Source organism: Lissotriton helveticus, chromosome 11, assembly GCF_964261635.1.
Source record: "Lissotriton helveticus chromosome 11, aLisHel1.1, whole genome shotgun sequence".
NCBI lineage: Eukaryota > Metazoa > Chordata > Amphibia > Caudata > Salamandridae > Lissotriton > Lissotriton helveticus.
Window position 1 is genome coordinate 705322409 of NC_136072.1, and position 22098 is coordinate 705344506.

Consider the following 22098-nt stretch of genomic DNA (forward strand, 5'->3'; position numbering starts at 1 on the left):
TCAGCACGCGGAGGCGGCGTCTAAGTACTCCGACGACGTCATCACGGTGCCCACGACGGACGCGGAGCAGCAGACGACGCCTACCGACGCGCAAGGGTACTGCTACGCCAAAAATTTCCGGATCCAGTCTGACGCCTGGGGATATTCTAAGGTAAGGAATCTAATACTAACGTGTCTCTTTCAGATATAAGTGTTTTCCATTATTTAAATAGGACTAATGTATGTAAACTTTATAGTAACATTTGAACAATTTGTGAGTGTGTCTCTAATTGTTACCAATAAGTGCACATTTAAACTACACACTAGTGAAACCCAACAAGTTGAAAGGGCGTGGGAAAAATCACTGATGTCCTCGTATAGCATAATTTATTCAGTGAAAAATAGTCCAGTCATCACTGAATTAGAAAACATGTTGGGGTAATCAGGAGCATGACCCGTTTAGGGTCCTTGGAATATCTGAGTTATTATATCTTGAAAAAGGTGGTATCCATCTGGTAGGCAACTGAGATTTTACAAATTAAAACTGGTATAGGCTGCCATGTTTCATTTCTCTCTATAGTTGAACAACATTTTCAATAAAGGTAAATAGTGAAGAAAAAATATTCTGCACTTAGGTTTGGAACTTGGTTAAAACCAGCATAGCACATTCCACTGATCCAGTAAGATCACAGTTCTAGGAAGGTCTCTTGTGGAGCGTCTAGCGGTTGCACATACACTGAGTTCTTGCAGCCACTGCCTTTGTTTGCAATATGCTATACAGCTCCTTCTTGCAGAAATACATTCTTGGCTACCACAGTAGAATATAACAGTTAATTTAAATAATAAATTACATTACCTACCTTCCTGCTTGCCAGAAATTACCTCAGCATGGGAATCAGAAAACAGAAAATCGAAGTACAGAGGTATATCTGTGCGAAGATCTTCTAGTATCGCCTCCTGCTGACTGTGAAAAACATGAAATTACTATCCATTAACAAAATTAATGCTCTGATAACCTAATCGGTTCAAGTTCGCGCTATATAAAACTCTTAAAAAAAAAAAAAAAAAAAAAAAAAATGTACAAAATCAAAATAATACTGTTTAATATGTGCTTCGTTCCAATTTGGAGATTTCAATTGAAATTTGCTTTCAAGTTCTCTTAGCTGTTTGGATGCCCCCACTTCACCCAAGTGAAGTGGGGGCTAGTTCTAGAAGTGATGTCAACGTCTACTAAGTGGAGCACAATATAGTAATATGAGGTCAATGGCAAGACACGGGACTAGAAGCATTTAAGAAAATCACAAGAAATTCACGCACCCCTAGCCAAGCACACTCCCTCCCATAAGCATCCAACAGCATTTGGTAATATCGGATTTTCTAATGGTCACTCACCTGGGACATTAGCTGGAAGATTCGAAACAGACAACCAAATCATTGTCAGTGAAATTGCTCTCCCACCCTCGAGGCTCCACCATTAAGTGAGGCCTCCCCCGAGCACCTGCACTCTCGAGTCTTGGTGTTCGAGGCCCGCCTCCATCCGCAAGTTATACCCGCGCCTCATCCCTGGTGGTCTAGTGGACCTCTGTCTCCAGTCTCTCGCTCTGCTCTTCCTCTCCGTTTCACTCATTTTTACCCTCACTTCAATCTCTCCCTTTCACTCTTCTATCTTTTTCCTCCCCTTTTCTTGCACTTTTCTGCTTTATTCCACCTTCATTCCTCTCTTTTCCCTTTTCCGGCCGTTTTCCCCGCCACTGCTGCACCCGCGCCCCCTCCCCCCCAGTACGACCAGCACGACTGGCCCAATCCAGTTCCCCTCCCAGCTCCCGCCTACCAGCTGTCCAGCCTTCCCCGACCCCTACTTAATGGCGGCTGAAGGCGTGCCAAAGGCAAGCACGTCTACGCCCATCCGCGACCAGCACCAGGAACCCTGGACCTCTACACCGCCAACGCTACGACCCAGCAGCACTCCATGCACTCAACCCAGGCTGCAACAACAACTGCAAGCTTGCATCACCAGCCGACACCCACGGACCCTTCAGCTGTCACCGCTGCCGGCACACCTGCAGCACTGCCAGGAACATGGACCCAGCACAACCCGCCCGCAAGAAAACCGAAGACCCTACAATGCATCCTCCTCAACGTCAGATCACTCCACAAACACGTCACCGAAATCTGGGACCTCCTCAACAGCACCACCGCAGACATAGCATTCTTAAACGAAACTTAGACCAACACCACCTCTGGATCAGGCATCGCCATCGACATTCCCCAAGGATACAAGATCTCCAGGAAGGACCGTCCCACCCGCCCGGGAGGAGGAATCGCCATCGTCCACAAATCCACCCTCCGCCTGAGCACACTCCCCGACAAGCCCACAGACCTGATGAAACACCTGCACTTCAAGATACTGGCCAGCCCTACCAGCACCCTCCAGGGAACCCTCATCTACCAACCCCCTGGACCCCGTGGACCATTCGCCAACTCCATCATGGACATGATCTCCCTGCATGCCATCGCATCCACCAACTACACCCTGCTGGGGGACCTCAACTTTCACCTCGACAACCAACTAGACCCAAACACCAGATCCCTCCTGGACAACCTCCACAACATTGGACTTCGCCAGATCGTGACGGAACCCATGCACTCAGCAGGACACACCCTCGACCCCCTCTTCACAACAGGAAACTCCATCACTTTCAGCCACACCACCGAACTCCCGTGGACAGACCATTGATCCATTCACTTCACCTTCAGATCACCCACCATCAACAGACACCAGCACCTGTTCCCACGAAAAAACTGGACCAAAATCACCAACGATCAGCTCACCTCCTCACTCAGCAACTCCACCCAGACCAAAACGGAAGACGACTCCCCCAACACCGCCGCCCAAACTATACACAGATGGATCACCGACAGTGTCAACACCATAGTCCCCCTCAAGAAGAAAAACAATGCACACACCAAGAAGGCCAGATGGTTTACCCCCGAACTCTTAGAGTCCAGGTGCACCTGCCGCCGCCTCGAGAAGCCAACAACAACTTCAAATCCGCCACCACCGCCCACCACCAGTTCATCAGAAACACGAGGAAAACTGCAATTGAAGATAGAATCTCCACATAGGCACACAACAGCAAAGAACTCTGCAACATCATCAAGGAGTTCACCCAACACACCAGCGAGTCTACTGAAATTCCCCCTCACAAAACCTCTGCAACAAACTCGGCACCTTCTTCCACCGCAAAATCAAGAACATCTACGACAACTTCGACGAAGACAACCAACACACGGAACCCTCACCAGCCACCCCTGACACCCTGAAGCCAACAATTGACAGCTGGACAGCCCTCATCACCGAAGACACACTGAAGATGATGAAGTTAATCCACTCCGGGGCCCCCACGGACCCTTGCCCCTACCACATCTTTAACAGAGCCGCCAACACCATCGCTCCCATGCTTCGCCACACCATCAACTGCTCCCTGGCGAACGCCTCCTTCCCAGACGACTGGAAACACGCCGAGATAAACCCCCTCCTGAAGAAGCCCTCGGCGGACCTCACTGACCTCAAAAAACTAAAAAACCATCTCTCTGCTCCCATTCCCAGTGAAAGTCATTGAGAAAGCCATCAACAGCCAACTCGCCACCTTCATCAAAGATCATAACATCCTCGACCGGTCACAATTCGGCTTCAGAAAAAACCACTGCAGTGAAACCGGCTTCCTCGCCACAACAGACGACATCCGCTCCCTACTGGACAAAGGAGAAACAGTAGCCCTCATCCTCCTCGACCTCTCAGCGGCGTTCGACACAGTATCCCACAGCACCCTAATACGCAGACTCCACGACGCAGGTATCCGTGACAAGGCCCTCGACTGATCTACTCTTTCCTCTCCGGCAGAACGCAGCGGGTCAGACCCCCCCCTATCTTCTCTGACCCTACAACAGCCACCTGCGGAGTCCCCCAGGTGTCCTCCCTCAGCCCAACGCTCTTTAACGTCTACATGGCTCCTCTCGCCCCCATCGTCAGAACCTAGAGACTCAAAATTGTTTCATCCGTAGACGACACTCAACTCATCCCCTTCCTAGCCAACAAAGCCAACACAGCCAAACACAACTTCCATGAAGGCATGGAAGCTGTCACCAAATGGATGAAAACACTAACAAAACAGAAGTACTCATCATGGGCCCACACACCGATGCCTGGAACGACACCTGGAGGCCCCCCCGCCCTCGGTAGCCCACCCACCCCCACGGACCACGCACGCAACCTTGGAATCATCCTAGACTCTGAGCTCAAAATGTTATGTTATGTTATAGAATATTTTGTAGCGCGCTCTATTACTCACGAGTATCCTGGCGCAAAGGGGGAATGTGCGGAGAGCAGAGAGGAGGGCAGTGGAAGAGTTTAGAGGACTAGGTTAAACAGATGGGTTTTTAGGCCTTTCTTGAAGTGGACTATATTCTGCATTGTGCGGAGGTGGGGAGGGAGAGCATTCCAGGCTCTGGCTACCAAAACAGATATGGATTGACCGCCCAACCTGGCAAACTTAAATCTAGGAAGAACCATTCTGCATTGGTTGGCAGATCTGAGGCAGCGGTTGGGAATATAAAGAGCAAAACGTTTCCTCAAGTAGTCTGGTCCGAGCTCATGCGTCGCTCTGAATGGACCGCCAGATCAACTCCGTGACATCCTCCTACTTCCACATCCTCCGCAATCCTATGTAAGACCTTCAAATGGATGCCCCTCGAGCACAGAAAAACTGTCACCCAAGCCCTCGTCACCAGCAGACTCTACTACGCAACGCACTCTACGCCGGAATAAACAAAAACTTTACCCGTAAGCTACAAAGCATCCAGAATGCCGCCGCAAGACTGGTCCTCAACCTACCACGACACTGCCACATCTCCCAACTCCTGCGCACACTCCACTGGCTCCCCATCGAGGCTAGAATCACCTTCAAGACCCTCATTCATGCACACAAAGCCCTCCACAACACCGGACCAGCATACCTCAACCGCCAAATCAACCACCACGCACCCCAAACAACCCTACGATCTGCCCAGCTCTCCTATGCCGTGGTTCCCAGCACCAGAATGACCCGATCAGGAGGCTGCTCCTTCTCCTTCCTCGCAGCCAGAGCATGGACCGCCCTTCAGCTCCACCTCATGCAAACACTATCACTCCTCATCTTCACAAGAAACCTCAAAACCTGGCTCTTCGACAGACCCTCTCCTTGATGGACTGGTCCCTGCACCCCCCTCCTCCCCAGCGTCTTGAGATCCTTAAGGGTGAGTAGTCACGCTTAAACCCGTGATTGATCGATTGATTTAGTCACTAATCATTCTGATTTAACATTTGAATATTTTATCACTTCTGTAATTGTTCTTTACTCCAATCTGCCCTTCATTTTAAGTTGATCTAATTATGTTGTTTGGATGATATTTTAAAAGATTGATGATGTACTCATTTTTTTTTATAGAACAGCAGATGACTACTTTTATTTTATACATTCTCTTTTAACGTGAGATGAAGTATAAGAGGATTGATACGTATTTTTATGGTCTATATTTTAGTGCTATCGTATTTTGGTTGTGTACACTTTGATGGTTATCTATAACCGAATAAAGTATTACTACTGCTATAAGTTGTTCTAATTGTGTTCTATTAAATTACAATTGTAAATAGGAATTTACTCAAGGATTTAAAAATGTAAAGACTTAAATATACAATTGCAATGTTCTACTATTAAACTGATTTAGTTTTGTAATGATGATACTGAAATTCACAACAACGATTTCACATCAAATTGTAAAAATATACTAAGTTCCACTAGCTGCAATGAAGCTCATCTACCTCATGATCATCATAGTCTATTTATTTATACACCAGACAGGAAATAACTGACATTTCCGTGTGTCACTGGCTGCTTGACATGTGCTGCAGTTTTAAAAATGTGGGGCATATTACCAACGATTAGCGATATTTATCGCTAATGATGCTTAGCAACGAATTTTTTAACGCTAAGCATCGCCGGAAATTATAGCAGAGATACCTTGCTATTAGCAAGGTTTATCTCAGAAGGTGTAAAAATCCTCGCGCTAACTGCCAATGAGAGATTATCGCTGGAAAACCAACGATAATCTCTCGAAGTTTGGCGTTAGCTTGATGATAGGGGCTCATAAACTTAGCCATGATATCCACCTTCCATAGGATATCATGGCTAAGTCAGGAAAATACCAGGTGTAAAAAAAGCAGTGCTAACCGCAGTTAGCGCTGCTTTTTTTTATCACTAACAGGGTTAGCGAAATCCTTGATAATAGGAGAAATGTCGCTTAACAACATTTCTCCTATTATTTTTCTCTGGAACGCCCCCTTTGCATCTCATTAGAAATGCAAGGGGAAGCGTAGAGAAAAAGGGTCCTAACATGCGAATTTGCATGTTAGCACCCTGTTGCTAATAGGGAGATCATTTTATCTCCGCTTTCTTGGCTTTTAAAGCCAAAAAAGCAGAGATAAATCCCTTGATAATATGCCCCTGTGTTTTTTTTTAATGAAATCGGGAACTGTTTTTGTCGCAGCAGATAATTGTGGGAGTAAAGTGTAAGCAAATGTTTCCAATTCTATAGTCTTGTGAGGGACCCGCAGAACAAGGAGCATATTTCATATCAATGCACAAGTACCGTGTAGCTCTTGTTCGCCCTAAGTTGACAGGGTATGCCAAGACATGGGGCCCTTGCTCACTTTGCCATTGGATTTAAACTAGCCTAGCAGATTATGGGAATTACCCCGAAGGCAGTCCCAGGGTGCTTGGTTCTGAGCCAGGGGAGACCTGGCTTGGCAGTTTGGGCTAGACTGTTCCTATGAGGCACAGGGTCAAGACTGATTTGCATACGGTTTGGTCTGAACTGGGGTGGAAAAGTTAGCTAAAGAACGATGATGGATTCAACCCAGATCTGTGACTGGGGGTGAATGTCTGAAACGCTTCAGCGCTCTGTCCGTCATCTCCTTGTGTTTGCTCTTAGAGCTTTGGCACAAATCACTGCTCACAGGGCTTTGACTTTATCCATCCCTCACCATCTTCTGAAAATTACCCAAAATATTCTTTAAGGCCTGGCATCCCTTTTGCCACTACTCTATTAAACAATATAAATACAGAGGAGCAAACATCTCAAGTCCCGTGCTATCATCTATTTATTATATCATGCTGCCCACAGGTGGCATGACAGACTATTTAACATCTCAAAATTCGAATTAATCAGCATATTAAATCCTCTATGTCACACACTGATTCAAACACACCCAGCTCTTCTTTATTTTACATTGCATCAAATAAAAGGAAGTGATTTTTATATGCGTTTGTTAACTGTAACATGCAAGCCTGCCCTATATAGACTGCCTCGTTGCTTTCCTTCTTATAGCTAGTGCCACTCTGACCCCGAGAGGGTCACCCCCAAGTCTTGTGAGATTAAAAACAGAAGCTGCAATATCAAACATTCGGGCAGACTGCTTGGTTAATGACATAAAAATGAACAGAAAATTAACTTGTAGCTTGGTGTCTAGTGAGGTCCGCAAACAAATACTGGACCATAACTACATAAAAGGCTGTAGAAATATGAACGATGAAACATTCTTGAAGCTTCTGTGTACACCTGTGCTGCAGCAACAGAGAATGCTTTTACTGCCAGAGAGTAAGGATTATTTCACAGAGTAGCTTTCTGATTTAATGCACTTGATTGTATATCGATGGCCTGGGTGGAGGGATTCATCATCATCCTGCTGAAGGCAGGGTTAAAGTGGAAGCCGTGAGAAGAAATGCATATATACATTAAAAGGACAGGCAACAAAGCCCTGCAGCATTTTGAATAGCAGACTAAGCCGGTCTTAAACAAAAACATGTTTTTTATAAAGTGCTTAACATTAACGTGTTGCCATTTCGAATGATGCAAATTACCAGTTGTTAAAGTTTTACCAAACGTAATGGCAATCACGCTATCAATCTAACACTGATGAGTGGCAAAGTTGCTCTTGTCGGAATTCAAATCAATATCAGCAACAAAAGCCCAACTAACTCAGTCAGCTTGCTGGCTTAGTTAGTAATAACACCCCTCATTCAATTAACGGACGTCATAAAATATGTTCAAGCTCGGACTGGATCATTATATTTCCACCGTGGGCTATGATAACCAAGCAGCAGGTGTTGACCAACCATGATCACCCGTTTATTAAGTTTCTCTGGCAGACAATGGAAAAATAAAAATAAACTAGTCAATGACTCCATGGTCTTGCTGTTTGAAATAGCCCTACTGTCATTTGGCTTCTCTTTGGAAGAATCCCTGACACTTTCAAACTACAACTACAGAGTGATCAAGGTACAGTTGGGGCTTGATACAGAAGAAATTTCTGTTGACGAACTTGTGGTAGCTACGAAAGATGAGATGCCATACCTTGAAAAAGAAGAAAGGGGGAGATGCTGAATGCCGAGTAGTATGGCCACATTGGGCTAGGGCTCCTGCAATACTGAAGGGTTGCAGAACGGTGGCGCACACAAGTGACCTGAAAGTGAGAGAATGAGTGACCCAAACCCCTTGACGCCAATGAGAGAGGAAGTTGGGAAGAGCCAAAGGCCGCCTCCACCTCCCAGACCCTTGAGAACAGAAATGCAGCCTTCCAGCTTGGGGCAGACCCCCTACTCTCCAGCCTCCTTCCCCCACTCTCTGCTAAGATATTTACTCCCCCAGGAGACGCGCCTGAACCCTGTCGCCAGGATTAATATTGCCTTCAGGGACACTGCTGCAGACCTAGACTCTATTGGGTTTTCTTCACTCTCTGCGATGGACAGTTGTCCTGCTTCTACATCCTGCTTTATTGCACTGGACTTCGCCAGTGATGCGGGGTGTAGGCTGCTTGGAAGACTTCTGGGTCCTAATATTATGCTTGAAGGGTGATCCACCAGTGGTTTTGAAACTGGAATATTGCATTTTTGTTAGGGGCCATTTGGATTGAGCTGACTGGAAGAGAGGGGGTGCATTTCACTACAAACACACAATATTTCCTGGTGCTTTGTAACTGAACACGAGGACCTCTATTACAGATTGTTGGTCAAATGGACACTTGGCATTTGATCAGTGTGTGCTTGCTCCCATGTGGACTCCCTCTTCATTTGGTACACCGGGAGCCCTGCCGAAGACCATGCATGTGACCAGACTTTGGAGGTCACTAGCTGGAGATACCCCAGAGGAAAAAGGCAGCAGGGAGGCGCAGCAGGTGGTCATGATCTCAGGAGGAGTTGGATCACTGCAAAAATCCACAATCACCAGGGTAGTCAATCAGGCTGCAGTTACACCCTTATGTCACACAAGCCAAAGTCGAAACATGCCCAACAACTAACATTCTCAGGAACAGTGACTAGCAAGGAGAAGGAGAGGGTTCAAGCTGATGCAATGGCTGTATCAGAAGCAGCTGCAGTTTCGGAGTCTGCCTTGGCTGTATTGTTGAAAGAACTAGCAGATATTAAAATATTAATAGATAGTCATTGATGCCGTAACAGCAACTTCCGTAGACGTGCAATCCCTCTGAGGGGAAATTACTATATTCCAATCCAAATTGGAACAGAGGGTCATAGACTAGTAAACCGCCTGGGATAACAGACCTGGGCGGTGCCCTCAGATCTGGGAACTGCGTCAGAGGACAATTGACCTGGAGGACAGAATCCAGAGAGACCACACCCGCATTTCAGGAGTCCCAGAAAATATATATATATATATATATATAAACGAATTTATGTCTGTCTGTTTGTCCTTGACACATTACTACACCATTCATCCGATCAGTATGAAACTTTGGGAAGTTGTGGAGTACACTCCCGTGAAGGTTTCTGGCAAAAAAAAAGTTAAATAACGGCCCCCCCAGGACCCTCATAATCTTTCCAATACTGAACGTTTACAGTTTCCGGTGCGACTCGCTTTTGCAATGACCATCAACAAAGCAAAAAGGCAATCGCTGCAAGTGTGTGGTCTAGATTTGGAGAATCCGTGCTTCTCACATGGACAACTGTATGTGGCCAGCTCACGTGTCGGAAAACCTTCTGATTTATTCGTGTACGCACCAGACGGAAAACCAAAAAATACTGTTTATCCACAAGCACTCGAATAAATAAACAGAATTAAAATGTTTTGCAGATTAAAACGAATAAGTTTCAATAAAAATGGCACAATGTAAATTGAATGTTATCATAACAAGTTTCCTTAAACTTCCTTTCTTCTGAGATCGCAGCAACGCGCAACGGGTAAGCTAGTGCTCAATAAGATAATATGCTGCAGTGTCTTGGTACCCGGATTCTGAATCTACTGGGCATTAACTTTGACCCACCCCTGGAGTTTCAGGGAGCATACAGGTTCAGATCCTGAGTGTTGCTTTCCCAGGTCAACCACGGTAGAGCATTACTTGCTATTTGAGTCATCAACATGCCTGTCTCGTTCTTGCAACTACAAAAAATCATGGCCCATACATGTAAGAAAACAGCCAAGTGCGTTTCTTACCTGACTTTTCATTTGACTCTGACCTGAAATGGAAACACTTTTTGGCACAAAATACGGCCTCTTGGATATGGCAAAGATTCTTATTACAATGGATGGCCTTACGACCGAATATGATGAACCTGAGTATCCGGATCATCTACTGGACGGTTTGAAAAAGAATGATGATGCACGGATGGAGACTCTTGTATCTCTGAATGGCCTAACCAACTATATGAACAGGAAAAAATTGCATTTTATTATTGGTATTCGGAAACCGGATATATCGCTCTCTGAGCGATATATCCCACCTGACCAAATTAGAGTGTGATATACTACATAAGGAATGATTAAATGACCTGCAAAAGCAAATGATCCAACCCACTCCACAACATTTAGTCATTTGAAAATGGTTGTTACAATTCACTTGCCATACCGGTAGTCTCGCACTTGGATGGATGCAGATGGTAGATATATCTTTGTTAAGTTACAAGTTCCTCATTTTTGAGTCAGTGTATGCCACAGGTGGGGATGGCTTTGCTTTTTTATATAACTTAGCCAGATTGATTGTCTTCTTCATTGAGGCCAAGAAAGTAAATGGGGGGAATTGGAATATTACCCCGAACCCAGTTATCGATAGGTCAGGTACTCCTGACTCATGACATAATAAGGACCGCTATTTTTGCAACACTTAATCTCCGATTTTGCCCTGGTGGACTCCTGGAGACGGATGCACCCCAAAGACAGGGAATACACATTTACTTCTTGTGTACACATGACACATAACAGGATTAATTGTTTCCCGTTCATTTGTAATTACCTCCGACATGTGGTGGATGCTCAGTTCACTCCTAAGGAGTTTTGGACCATGAAATGGTGGTACTCAAACTGGAATGGAACATGATATACCCGCCCCCAGGTACTTGGTGTTTAACATGTCCAAGTTTAAAAACCCAGCAGATGTACTACATAGCTCAAATTGTTTTATTATTAGTAAGATTTGGTCACAAGCTTTCCATAACAATTTTAAAAGGATGTGCAAAACAATGTAATACTTAAAACAGTGAAGACTTATTTCTGGATTTTTTTTTCTGTTTGTGCACATAGTACGTTTCAAGTAATCCCCTGTAACCCCCAAAAAAGTGCTATTTATTACATGTACATAAAATACTTATTAGGTATGCATTTGGACCATCGTTTATAAACAATTTCACTGTATTAATCAGCACTTTTTTGTTAAAGCAGAGAGTCGGTGAAAGGAGGAATAGAGGTGGCTGAAGCAAAAGGCATGCTTATTGTTGAAAAATATTAAACTTCTGCAGAAATTTGACAGATAACTTATCAGGAGCATTGGATAGGTTATATTCAATACTACAGCAAAGTAGAAATTGCTATTGATAAACTGGTACCAAAGTTACAGAAGGATTTTAAATGTACTACTAATATCAGATTGTTTGCTTTAGGTATTTTCTGTCAGAGTCTGGGATTCACAATGAGTGAGGGATGGGATTCCAGCAAGTTACTAATGGAACGATTCATATAACTCTTTTTTTGCAATAGCTTCCTTTACGAGCAAGAGTACACTTTGGGAATCACAAAACTCGAATTTGCGATTGTAAATGAATTAATTTGAGGAAATCTCATCACAGAGGTGGGATGTGGGTGTTCCATGGTGGAGACATCAGCTAAAAGCAGAGAACACCTACAAATCTTGTGGTATGATTACAAATTAGGTGCATCAATAGTGTCATTTTACCTGCTTAAGTGAGCTTCAAAATTCAGCCAGTTTCAAGATTAATCACGTTTTAGTCCCTAGTTCCAAACTTAAACACGACACATGCTTAGAAGGTCATAAAGCACTTTCAAAGTACACAGGACACTATTTGCTTTAAAAATATTATTTACACTGGAGTATAAAACAAATGCCTGTTACCGGACTCATTGTTAATGGAACATATTTAACGCAGAACTGGGGCACTGAAAGCCACACAACATCAGACAATACTAAGCACTTTACAAGCAAAGGGCTGTAGTGAACCTCCACAACTAAAAATGAGCTACGTTCTGCTCTTTGAGAACTAGCAAGGTAAACATTTAAAGTGACTATTTCCATTTCCAAAAAGAGATTTATTATAGCGAAACATAGCTCTATACTTGTACTCCAGAAATGCCCAATAAGAAACCATGTAAAAAGACAAGTAATCCTTTGGAAAACAAATACTGAATTTTGATGATACATTTTCCTTTGTTTACATAACAATTTAAAGTATATCTTCTGCATCGAACAAGCCATTACTAGAAATTGTACATTGGGTGGCTCAATAACTTGGAAGAAAAGAGATTTGAATCACGGGAATACACGCAAAATAGGCATCTCGTATGTTTGTTAACTCAAGGAGTCTATAAACTATTGCTAACCGAGAACAGTCAGTATTTCGATCTCTTAAAAGCTCAACAAAAGCTGGTCACCTCAAAGACACACAAGACTAGTGTGATGTTCTGAACCTTCTTGTCAGCCACAGCTTCCAGGTTCTGGAATGCGGTGAAGGTTGCTTAGCATTGTTTAAACGTTTCAAGTCAGTTACTTTCAGCTTGCTGCTGGATGGGGTCTCTATGTTACTACTCTCTTCAATAAAGATCCTTCACACCATCTACCGCGTCTCTACTAATGTTTTGAGAAGGATGTACTTCCACATTTTGGCGACGATCTACCTGCGCAAAGATGACTGTTATGCTAAAGTTTATACTGCTGTTTTATTAGTGAAGGGGGAGGTGATGTGATGTTCTGTACCTTCTTGTCAGCCACAGCTTCCAGGTGCTGGAATGCGGTGAAGGTTGCTTAGCATTGTTTAAACGTTCAAGCCAGTTACTTTCAGCTTGCTGCTGGATGGGGTCTCTATTTTACTGCTCTCTTCAATAAAGATCATTCATACCATCTACCTCATTTCTACTGATGTTTTGAGAAGGACGTATTTCCACAAGTAGTCAAAATACGGATAAGTACTATTACAGAACTAAAGACAAAATTGAACTCTGGCTGAGTGCAGAAAGACAGCATTACCTTTCCGAAAGGATCCGGAGTCCTGCCGTGCAGAGGATGTACAATGGAGTTTCTTTGTGCTTGGCACTGGGGATATGGTAAGCAGCAAACTTCAGCAACGGATAAATGTAATCGCTTGCTTTGTCTGGAGTGTTTGCAATGTCGGAAATGCCTGAAAAAAATGAAACAAATATCACAATCACTAAGAAATCGAGCTTATCAGGTGTACTGCTCCCCCATGCCCTTGTTCGCTGATTGATTCAAATAGGCCCCAATTGAAAAGTCACAAGTCTGCTGTCCTAGCACATAATTAGGAGTGCGCCTTGTTGGATGTGGTAATTATCGCCCAAATAAAATACAAAACCAAGGTGCTCAGAATATCTACGGTGCGGTAAATTATCACTTGTTCCGACTTTATGGCGGAAATATAGCTTTAATTCTTATGCACAGGTTGTCACTTTTGATGAAAACTCACATGTATTACTGTCACATATGCGCAGGTTCGGCACTTGTTGCATAATTATAATAAAATATTAGGAAGCCCAGGACATAATAAGGATGTTTACGACCATGAGGCCACTTGCAGCCATATTTATATTAGGAACAACCAAAATAAGGTGAGAATATGTAAAACTGCGCCAGAAATACCAATAAGCAATAGAAAGACAAAATTATGTCAAGAACCTCAACAAATATGTCAAATATGGAACATTTTGCCAGGGCTAGATGAATTCTGCTCAGAGTGTCCATGATATGTACAGGATGGACCATCGTTATGCCAGGGAAAGCCAGAAAGGCACCAAGAATCCTAAGAAAATGTCAAAGAGCGGCAACATTTACATACAGCATAGCCAGAATGTGACCCAGAAAGCCCACAATATGTCAGGGATGGGCACATTTTATGCCAAGAACAGCCAGAGGCTGAAGAGAAAGCTGTTAACCATAGCACCCAGCCAAGTTGCATTGGGCATCTTCAAGACTCAAGAGACGAAGACCTGTCCACTGCTGGGCTCTGCATTCTGAGCATAAAGAAGCCTAGCACTGACACCGAGCAGGTCAAAGACTGCAGGAGGGAGCCCAGGATTGGCTGGCAGGAGAGCTTGGTACAGGTCAGTGCCATCTGGAGATAAAAAGACGTGAAGTGGAAAACCCCTGTCTCACTCACGTCATGCTCTCTTAAGAACTAACTGGTGTCTGCTCTTTACAATCATCCTTCCCCCCCCCCCCCCCACACACACACAGCATTACTTCCTTCCTCTAATTGCGATAGTGTTTAAAAAATACTGCAACAATGAGGAGACTGACAAAATGTAATTTGCTGGTAACATTTCATTCCCTATAAAAATCTAGAGGAGTATATTGTACGCAGCGGCTTTTCTAAGTTATGCATCCCGGCTTCTTGCATGCTATATGTTATATGTTATGACAATTAAATATTAAAGGGTTTGGAGGAGGCTTTCACACAGCTTTTCACTCACTTGGTCATTTTCTCCCATGCAAATATACCTGGTTACTGTTAACCATACACTAAACAGGGCAGCAGGTTCAAGTTCATCAGTTCTGAGCAGTGCTTTCTTTACCACTGCTCTGACCCTGGGAACTGTGTTAGATAGCAGCTGAAGTCTCAATGCACTCAATCACATGTAGCATTTTCACTCTTCAATTTCTACATCTCAATCTCTTTCCCTGTAGTTCTTTACCTCTGTGTAACTTCATATTGGTTTCTGCTGCCATATGTCTGTCCCATATTCTGCCTTTCTCGGTTTGTTCCCTCCTGTCACTCTCTCCCCTATTCTTTTCTCTCTCTCTCGGTTGCACATTTTGCCCTCTCTCCTCCTTCTTCTTGGGGTACTTCTTGCTTATGGCTCCATAACTTTTTTTTCACCACAAAAGGTAACCAAAAGGTATCCATGACTAAGCCAAAAAATCTCTCCTGATGTGAGACGGATGGCCATCAGGATTTTTTGGCTTCAGGCTGTTTTTTTTTTTAGATATTTTGTGATTATGCCCTACTCGAGGTGGTATTGATTCAATTACAGACCTGCCTACCCTAACAGTTTACGGATGAGACTGTAGAGTGTCCTCTTCCCTCTCTGCCATTGGAGCCTTCGGGCCCACATCTAATTTATGATTCCACCACTTTATTCAGGTGTCTACCCCAGTCCTGAAGAAGACCCCGGTGTAAGGAACCAATACACCTTACTATTTAATGGGGTCGAAACGTCGACTACAATTTAATTCCTGTACTGATTTTACTATACAATTGGGATAACAGCAAACGTGTTACTGTATCCGTGAAATTGTTTTCGTGGATACTTTGTGGCCTCATTGGCTAACGGACAGGTATTTCTTTAAAAGACATTGTGATTACTGGATGTACACTACCTTCTTTCACGATTCCCCAATCCTCACAACAAGCACTTCCTTTGAGCACTTTCCTACCCGGAGCACCCTTGTATATATGTATTCTTGCTGTATGATTAATCTATGCACTGATAAATAAGTGAAATGGACTTTCAGTTTGTTTTGTTTTTCAAATAATGACATGGGCGATGTGCTAATTGTTGATTAGGCTTTCCACAGTGACCACCTGTTTTGTTTTATCGCTACTGACCCAGGTCCGGTGTGCTATTTTTGGGTTTTCCCTTGTGAAGTGTAGCAGAGTAACAAAAGGCAGCACAATGCATTGTTATGATTTGTTTTGTTGAAAGCAACAGATACCCATTTGCATTGCTTTGTAAAATAATACCAAATATTTTGCATAGGATATACATGAGAAAAGCCACAAAAACATGATACAAAACCTTTGTAGGCCTGGTCCTTATTTATTTTAATGAAATCAAAGGCCACACCTAAAAGGTAGTCCACATTTCGACATGGGGGCAGATTTGATTTAGAAAAGGCCAGCAGTATAGGTGTTTGACATGGTATAGATGTCTGCATCCACCTGTGCTTGCTGCAGATAATTATTTTGGTGATAGCTTGGAAATAAACACCAACATACCCATCACTAGTGGATTAGATCAATGTTTCCCCCATGGGGCAAAAAAATAATTAATTCTTAAAAATAAAATCATTCCTCTGAGAAGGAGAGTGGGGTGGGGGGGGTTTAGGGTAGCCCACGGCTTGGGAGGGCTGACCCCCAACATGTGTCCGCCATTCATCATCTATGCTCATAAAATAAATATTTGTCCATGGGGGCGGGGGGTCTTTCCATATAACAGAAAGGAAAACTATGCTCAGAGCTCAAACCCCTCTTTATGCAGTGCGGACTATGCTTTTTTTCAATAGATCACATAAGGTTAGGTCCGTCCAAAAAACAGGAAGCTAGATGGCAGTTAAAGGTGACGATTAAATGGGGCCCCAGGGTCTCATATTAGGAAGAACACATCATGAACGTGACCAACTCCTCTCTTTAAAACCAAATCGCAGGTCTTGGTTTTGTGCGAGCTATTGGCTTTGTCAATGTCTTTTACCCATATTGTAGATTATCGTGGCTGCTTTGCAGCATGCTGAAAGTCTTATGATGCGAGAACAGGAATCTAAAAACAAAAATGGTATGGCAAGGCCAGTGCAACATAGTGCTTTTTTTCTAATGGCAGTTGGGGGTGGGTGGTAGCACAGACTACAGAAGGGTAAGAGATGGGAGGGAAGAGGTAACAAGTGCAACAGGAGATGTGGAGAGTGGGAGAGAAGATGCAACATTGAGAATTGGAGAGGGGGGATGGGAGGAAAGAGTCAACACTGACGAGAGGCTGGAGGGAAGAAGTAACACTGACAACAGGGTTGGTTGGTGTAGGAGGAAAGAAGAATCAGACAACAGGGGGTAGAGGAGGGAGGGAAGGAGCAACCAGGACTGTGCTAGCTAGAACAAAATAGTACCTCAACCACAGTGCCAGCAGCGGAAGGACCCCAATAAAGATTAAGCAATCAGTACTTGGTTCGTGCTCTAGACAAAAGAAAAGGAAGCAAAGCTGGCATGTGTGGGCTAATTTGGAGGCAGCAAATAAGCGTGACAATGAAGCTAACGAACGGTAAGCAAACGGCGAGCTTCAAGCTCCTTGCAGAAAACAATATCTCTTGCAAGTAAGAGCAGATGCGCTAGTGCATGAGCTGTCGCAGGCAAGACCTAAACATGATGGTGCTCAAAGCGGAAGGTGATGACAGGCTCAAAAGTTTCCCATATCTCATGTGCATTGATTGGTCTTGGGCTGACTGGGGGGCCCACTGAAGGAGTGAGGCCCTCCTGTGCCTCAGAGGCTGCAAGGGCTTGTGTTATACCACCAGTTCCAAGCAGTGTCATTTCTAGCTTTCTCAGAAGATTGGAAATCAGAGGAAGGACTGGTCCTAATGTACCCATGTACATGTACATTTTTAAAGAAAACCCATAGCATGTTCTTATATCTAAAAAAATGGGAATGTGAGGTTTTAAATGTCTTGGATAGAACTCATTTTATATAATACAGTTGATTGGAGATATGTGTTTTAAATGGGTCATTCCGGATATCGCTTTAAATGTTTATTAGTATTTGAATATAAAATTGCTGTTTATTAGTACTTCACAGAGTATTAAATTTCATCAACAACCTAGACCGTATTTATAGATATCTAGCCCAATGACGCAGTGTGTGGCTTCATTAGCATGGTTTTCACAACAGAGAGAGAGAGACACACAATCCCCCACAGAGTAGTCATTATTTTTATACTCTGGAGAATGGGGAGGAAAGAGAAAGTGCCTCAAACAAAAATAGAAACCTTTATTTTGAATGGTGTAGGGCAGTGTTTCTTAACCTTTGTACTTCTGTGGACTCCCACTGGTTAACTATCGGATGCCGGGACCACAGCCTTAACAATTTGTAGGATTGGAACCTGAGACAAATGCACAAAACTACAGCATCAAGTATACATAAAACAAATACAAATTATGAACTATTTTTTTTAATTCACAAACAAAAAACTACAAAAATCAAAACATTTATTTTAAAAGGCTGTTTGCAGCCTTTCAATTTTTTTATTTCTAAAATACAAAACAATATGCCAGACTCTAACTTATTACTTTGTCTTTTTGCTTCTAATGAATCCTCTCCTCCTGTTGGTGTATAATAGTGCTTCAATTGAGGTCACAAATCGTTCATGCTACTGTTTGTCGTAAAGTGTAATCAGGGGCGGGTGGTGTTAGTGGGCAAAAGGGGCGTTGCCCTGCCATCCTGTGCCTGAGCGGGAGAGGCAAGAAATGAATTTTAAAAAACCAAGCAGCCGAAAAGAAATTTCTACTTGCTGGCTGCTCTACTACTTTTAATGAGGCAGATGTAATAAACTGCAGATGTCCTGCTGCGAATGTGCCTGCCAGGGTGAGGTCCTCTTTCGACCTGCAGGCACAAGCTACAGCAGTGGCATCATGGCAGGGGGTGTGCCGAGTTAGAATGCCGTGGTTAAGGTTGTTTATCGGGCGTTTACAAAATAGCCCTGCGAGGAGTTGGCAGAACTCAATTCATTTCAATGGCAGGGGGCGGGACAGGCTGAGAGGGAGAAGGGAGTGTGGTGACGGTCTAGTTGTCCGTCACCCGGAAAGGGAAGCGGACAAACAGGAAGCGGAAGGCGGCCATATTGTCATAGGCGCCTACCGCTAGACAGACGCAGATTGTCTCCCGGCGCTCCGGGTATAGAATAAATAATCTTGCAATTCATTCCGGCCTGATGAGTGGTTCTTTCAACCCCACAATGGCGACGAGGACAGCGGGATAGCCCGCGCAGATTCGGCTCGGCGCCGCACAAGCCCGGAGCGCGGCAGAGGAGACGTGAGAGCATTGGCAAGGGCGCGAAAACGGGAATCGCCCCACCGTTCGAACTGAACACTCGTCCAAGGATTGCAAGGTGCAGGCAAGACCCTGTACCACTAGACAGTGTTTGCCTGAGCTCAAAAAGAAAAAAAAACAAAAAAAACAAGCACAAGCAAACCCAAGTTATTCAGGGCCAGTGTTTGCTTTTAGTGCGTCTAGAGTCGATAGAAAGCATAGTGCAACGGTGCGGTCCCCTTCCAGCAGTGTGGGCATAGGGAGGCACCCTGGCGGAGCAGCGGCCAGACGCGGCAGCTACCAGTTCAGCGAATCCAGCCAAAAGGGAAGCTCAGCGGGCATCGCTTGAACCCTCGACCAGGGAGAGTGGTGAGGACAGTGCCAGTGACCCCAGCGAAGGTGACCCTGCAGTACATCACACGCCGGGGAGTCCACCGGGTCGGAGGATCACCGTTCAAGCTCGTCGACGAGGTACTTCCAGGATGGCGACTCAGTCTTCCCTCACCCAATTGGTGCCGTTTCTGACAAAGAGCGGGGAACCGGAGATGAAATGGGAAGACTGGAAAAGGTATTTCCTAAATTATCTTGATGCCCTGGAGGAAGAAGGCGACGCTCAGTTCTCCAGCAAGAGACGAAAAAAAATACTTTTACACAACTTAGGTCCCGAGGGGATCAGGATCTACGACACCATCGTCAAAGGTGAGAGGGACACAGACATATTTAGTCACGCCATCGCAGACCTCGACGCCCACTATAGACCAGTCGTATGTGTCGCAATCGACAGATACAACTTCTTTCAAAGGACGCAAAAGGTTGCTGAAACGGTGGATGAGTATGTCGTGGCCCTGCAAAAGTTGGCCCTAACGTGCAAGTTTGACAGGCTGCATGACGAACTAATTAGAGACCAAATTATCATGCACACTACCAGCTCCCATGTCCAGGAAAAGCTTTGGGTAAACGGGGATGCTCCTCTCAAAGAGATATGGGCCATGGTGAAAAAGGCGGAAATGTCAAAACGTTGTGCGCAAGCGGCCAAGAAAGAGGCTGGAGGAACACAGACAGTATGCAGGATAATGGCACCGGCTAGAAGTGACCGGCCGAGGCAGAGAGATCCGCAGAGGAATCAAGATGGAAGACGATCCACCAACAACAACACCTTTACTCCGACAGATAACAGATCGAATAAGGGAAGTAAGCTGAGTTGTTACAGGTGCGGCAGCACCGGGCACATGGCAAATGACAAAGCATGCCCAGCATTCATAGCAAAGTGCTCCTACTGTAGCGTGTTCGGGCACTATGAGAAGGTGTGCCGCAGAAAACCCAAAGGAGCGGTGGTCAGGTATGTTGACCAGGAACGAAATGAAGAGGCAGAAGATCGAGAAGACGCAGAAGACCAGGAAGAGTTCTTATACATCGATGTCCAGGTGCTGGAAATGGAGGGAGAAGGTACAGACAAGCCCAGATTGAACATGCACATTGGAGGTATTCCACTGGAAATGATCGCTGACAGTGGAGCACCCATCTCCATAGTTCAACGACAAGTGTGGGAGGAAAAGTTTGCTACCAAGATCAAAGAGACACTACACCCGATGGATTTGAGACCAGTAACGTACACAGGGCAAAGAATTCCCATGTTGGGGTATTGTCCCCTCCTGTTCGAGGTCCGTGGTCGTCATGCAATGTGCAAGTTATACATCGCTGAAAAAAGGCCCCTCGGTGCTGAGCTGGAAGGACCAAGGAGCACTGGGAATACAACTCCACCCAGGAGGAATTGAAAAAATACTACTAATGGATATGGACAACAGAGATGACGAAGAGTCCTGGCAGAGAGCGTACCCCAAAGTATTCAATGGGCAAATCGGAGAGCTGGCGAAGTACACCCACATCATAAAGCTGAAGGAGGGAGCCACACCAGTAGTGCACAAAGTGAGAAACATTCCCTTCCGCAGCAGGGACGCGGTGCAATCCGAATTGGATAGGTTGGAGAGAGAGGGAGTGATCGGAGCCATAGAAAGTGCCGAATGGCTTTCTCCACTGGTGGTAGCCCAAAAGCCAAATGGCAAGGTGCGGCTGTGTGTCGACTTAAGAGAACTGAACAAAAACATTGTGATCGACAAATTTCCTCTACCGCGAATTAATGAGATGCTACCAAGGACATCAAGTGGTTTTCCACGATAGACTTGTCATCGGCCTACCACCAAGTAAAACTTCACTCCTCGTGCAGCCATCTCACGTCATTTATCACACCGTTCGGTTGCTATGAATTTGTGAGAATGCCTTTCGGACTTGCATCCGCAGCGGCTGTCTTTCAGAAACTTATGCACAGATTGCTGAAGGGTGTAGAGAATGTGCAGTTTTTCCAAGACGACATCTTAGTGATGGGAAAGACGAAACAAGACCACAACGAGAAGCTCCACGTCGTTCTACGGATATTACAGGAAAACGGCCTGACAGCGGAATGGAAAAAATGCAGGTTTGGGCTAACATCAGTCACGTACCTAGGGCACGAGGTGAGCGAACATGGGATACTGCCGAAAAAGGACAACATGAAATCGATTCAGGACGCTCCCACTCCTACCAAAAAGGAGGATGTTCGATCATTCCTGGGGATGGCCGAATATTACAGTAAGTTCATTCCTCACTTTGCCACGAAAACGCATCTCCAACGTCAACTCCTGAAGGAAAAGAACAAATTTGTATGGGGTCAAGAGGAACAAACTGAGTTCGAAGCACTGAAATAAGAAATGGGCTCTGCCATTCCCC

The 22098-nt window shown here is 44.7% G+C and overlaps 1 protein-coding gene across 5 annotated transcripts in view; it reads right to left on the bottom strand.

The window, feature by feature from the left end:
- The window catches only part of ENTPD4 (ectonucleoside triphosphate diphosphohydrolase 4), a 326547-nt gene that overhangs the window by 185355 nt on the left and 119094 nt on the right, over positions 1 to 22098 (bottom strand). For all 5 annotated transcript variants that reach the window (XM_078666557.1, XM_078666559.1, XM_078666558.1 and 2 more), the window contains exons 5-6: positions 13562 to 13712; positions 840 to 943 (exon numbers count right to left, since the gene is read on the bottom strand). In XM_078666557.1, coding sequence (XP_078522683.1) covers positions 840 to 943; positions 13562 to 13712 — 255 coding nt within the window. The remainder of the gene's footprint in view (positions 1 to 839; positions 944 to 13561; positions 13713 to 22098) is intronic.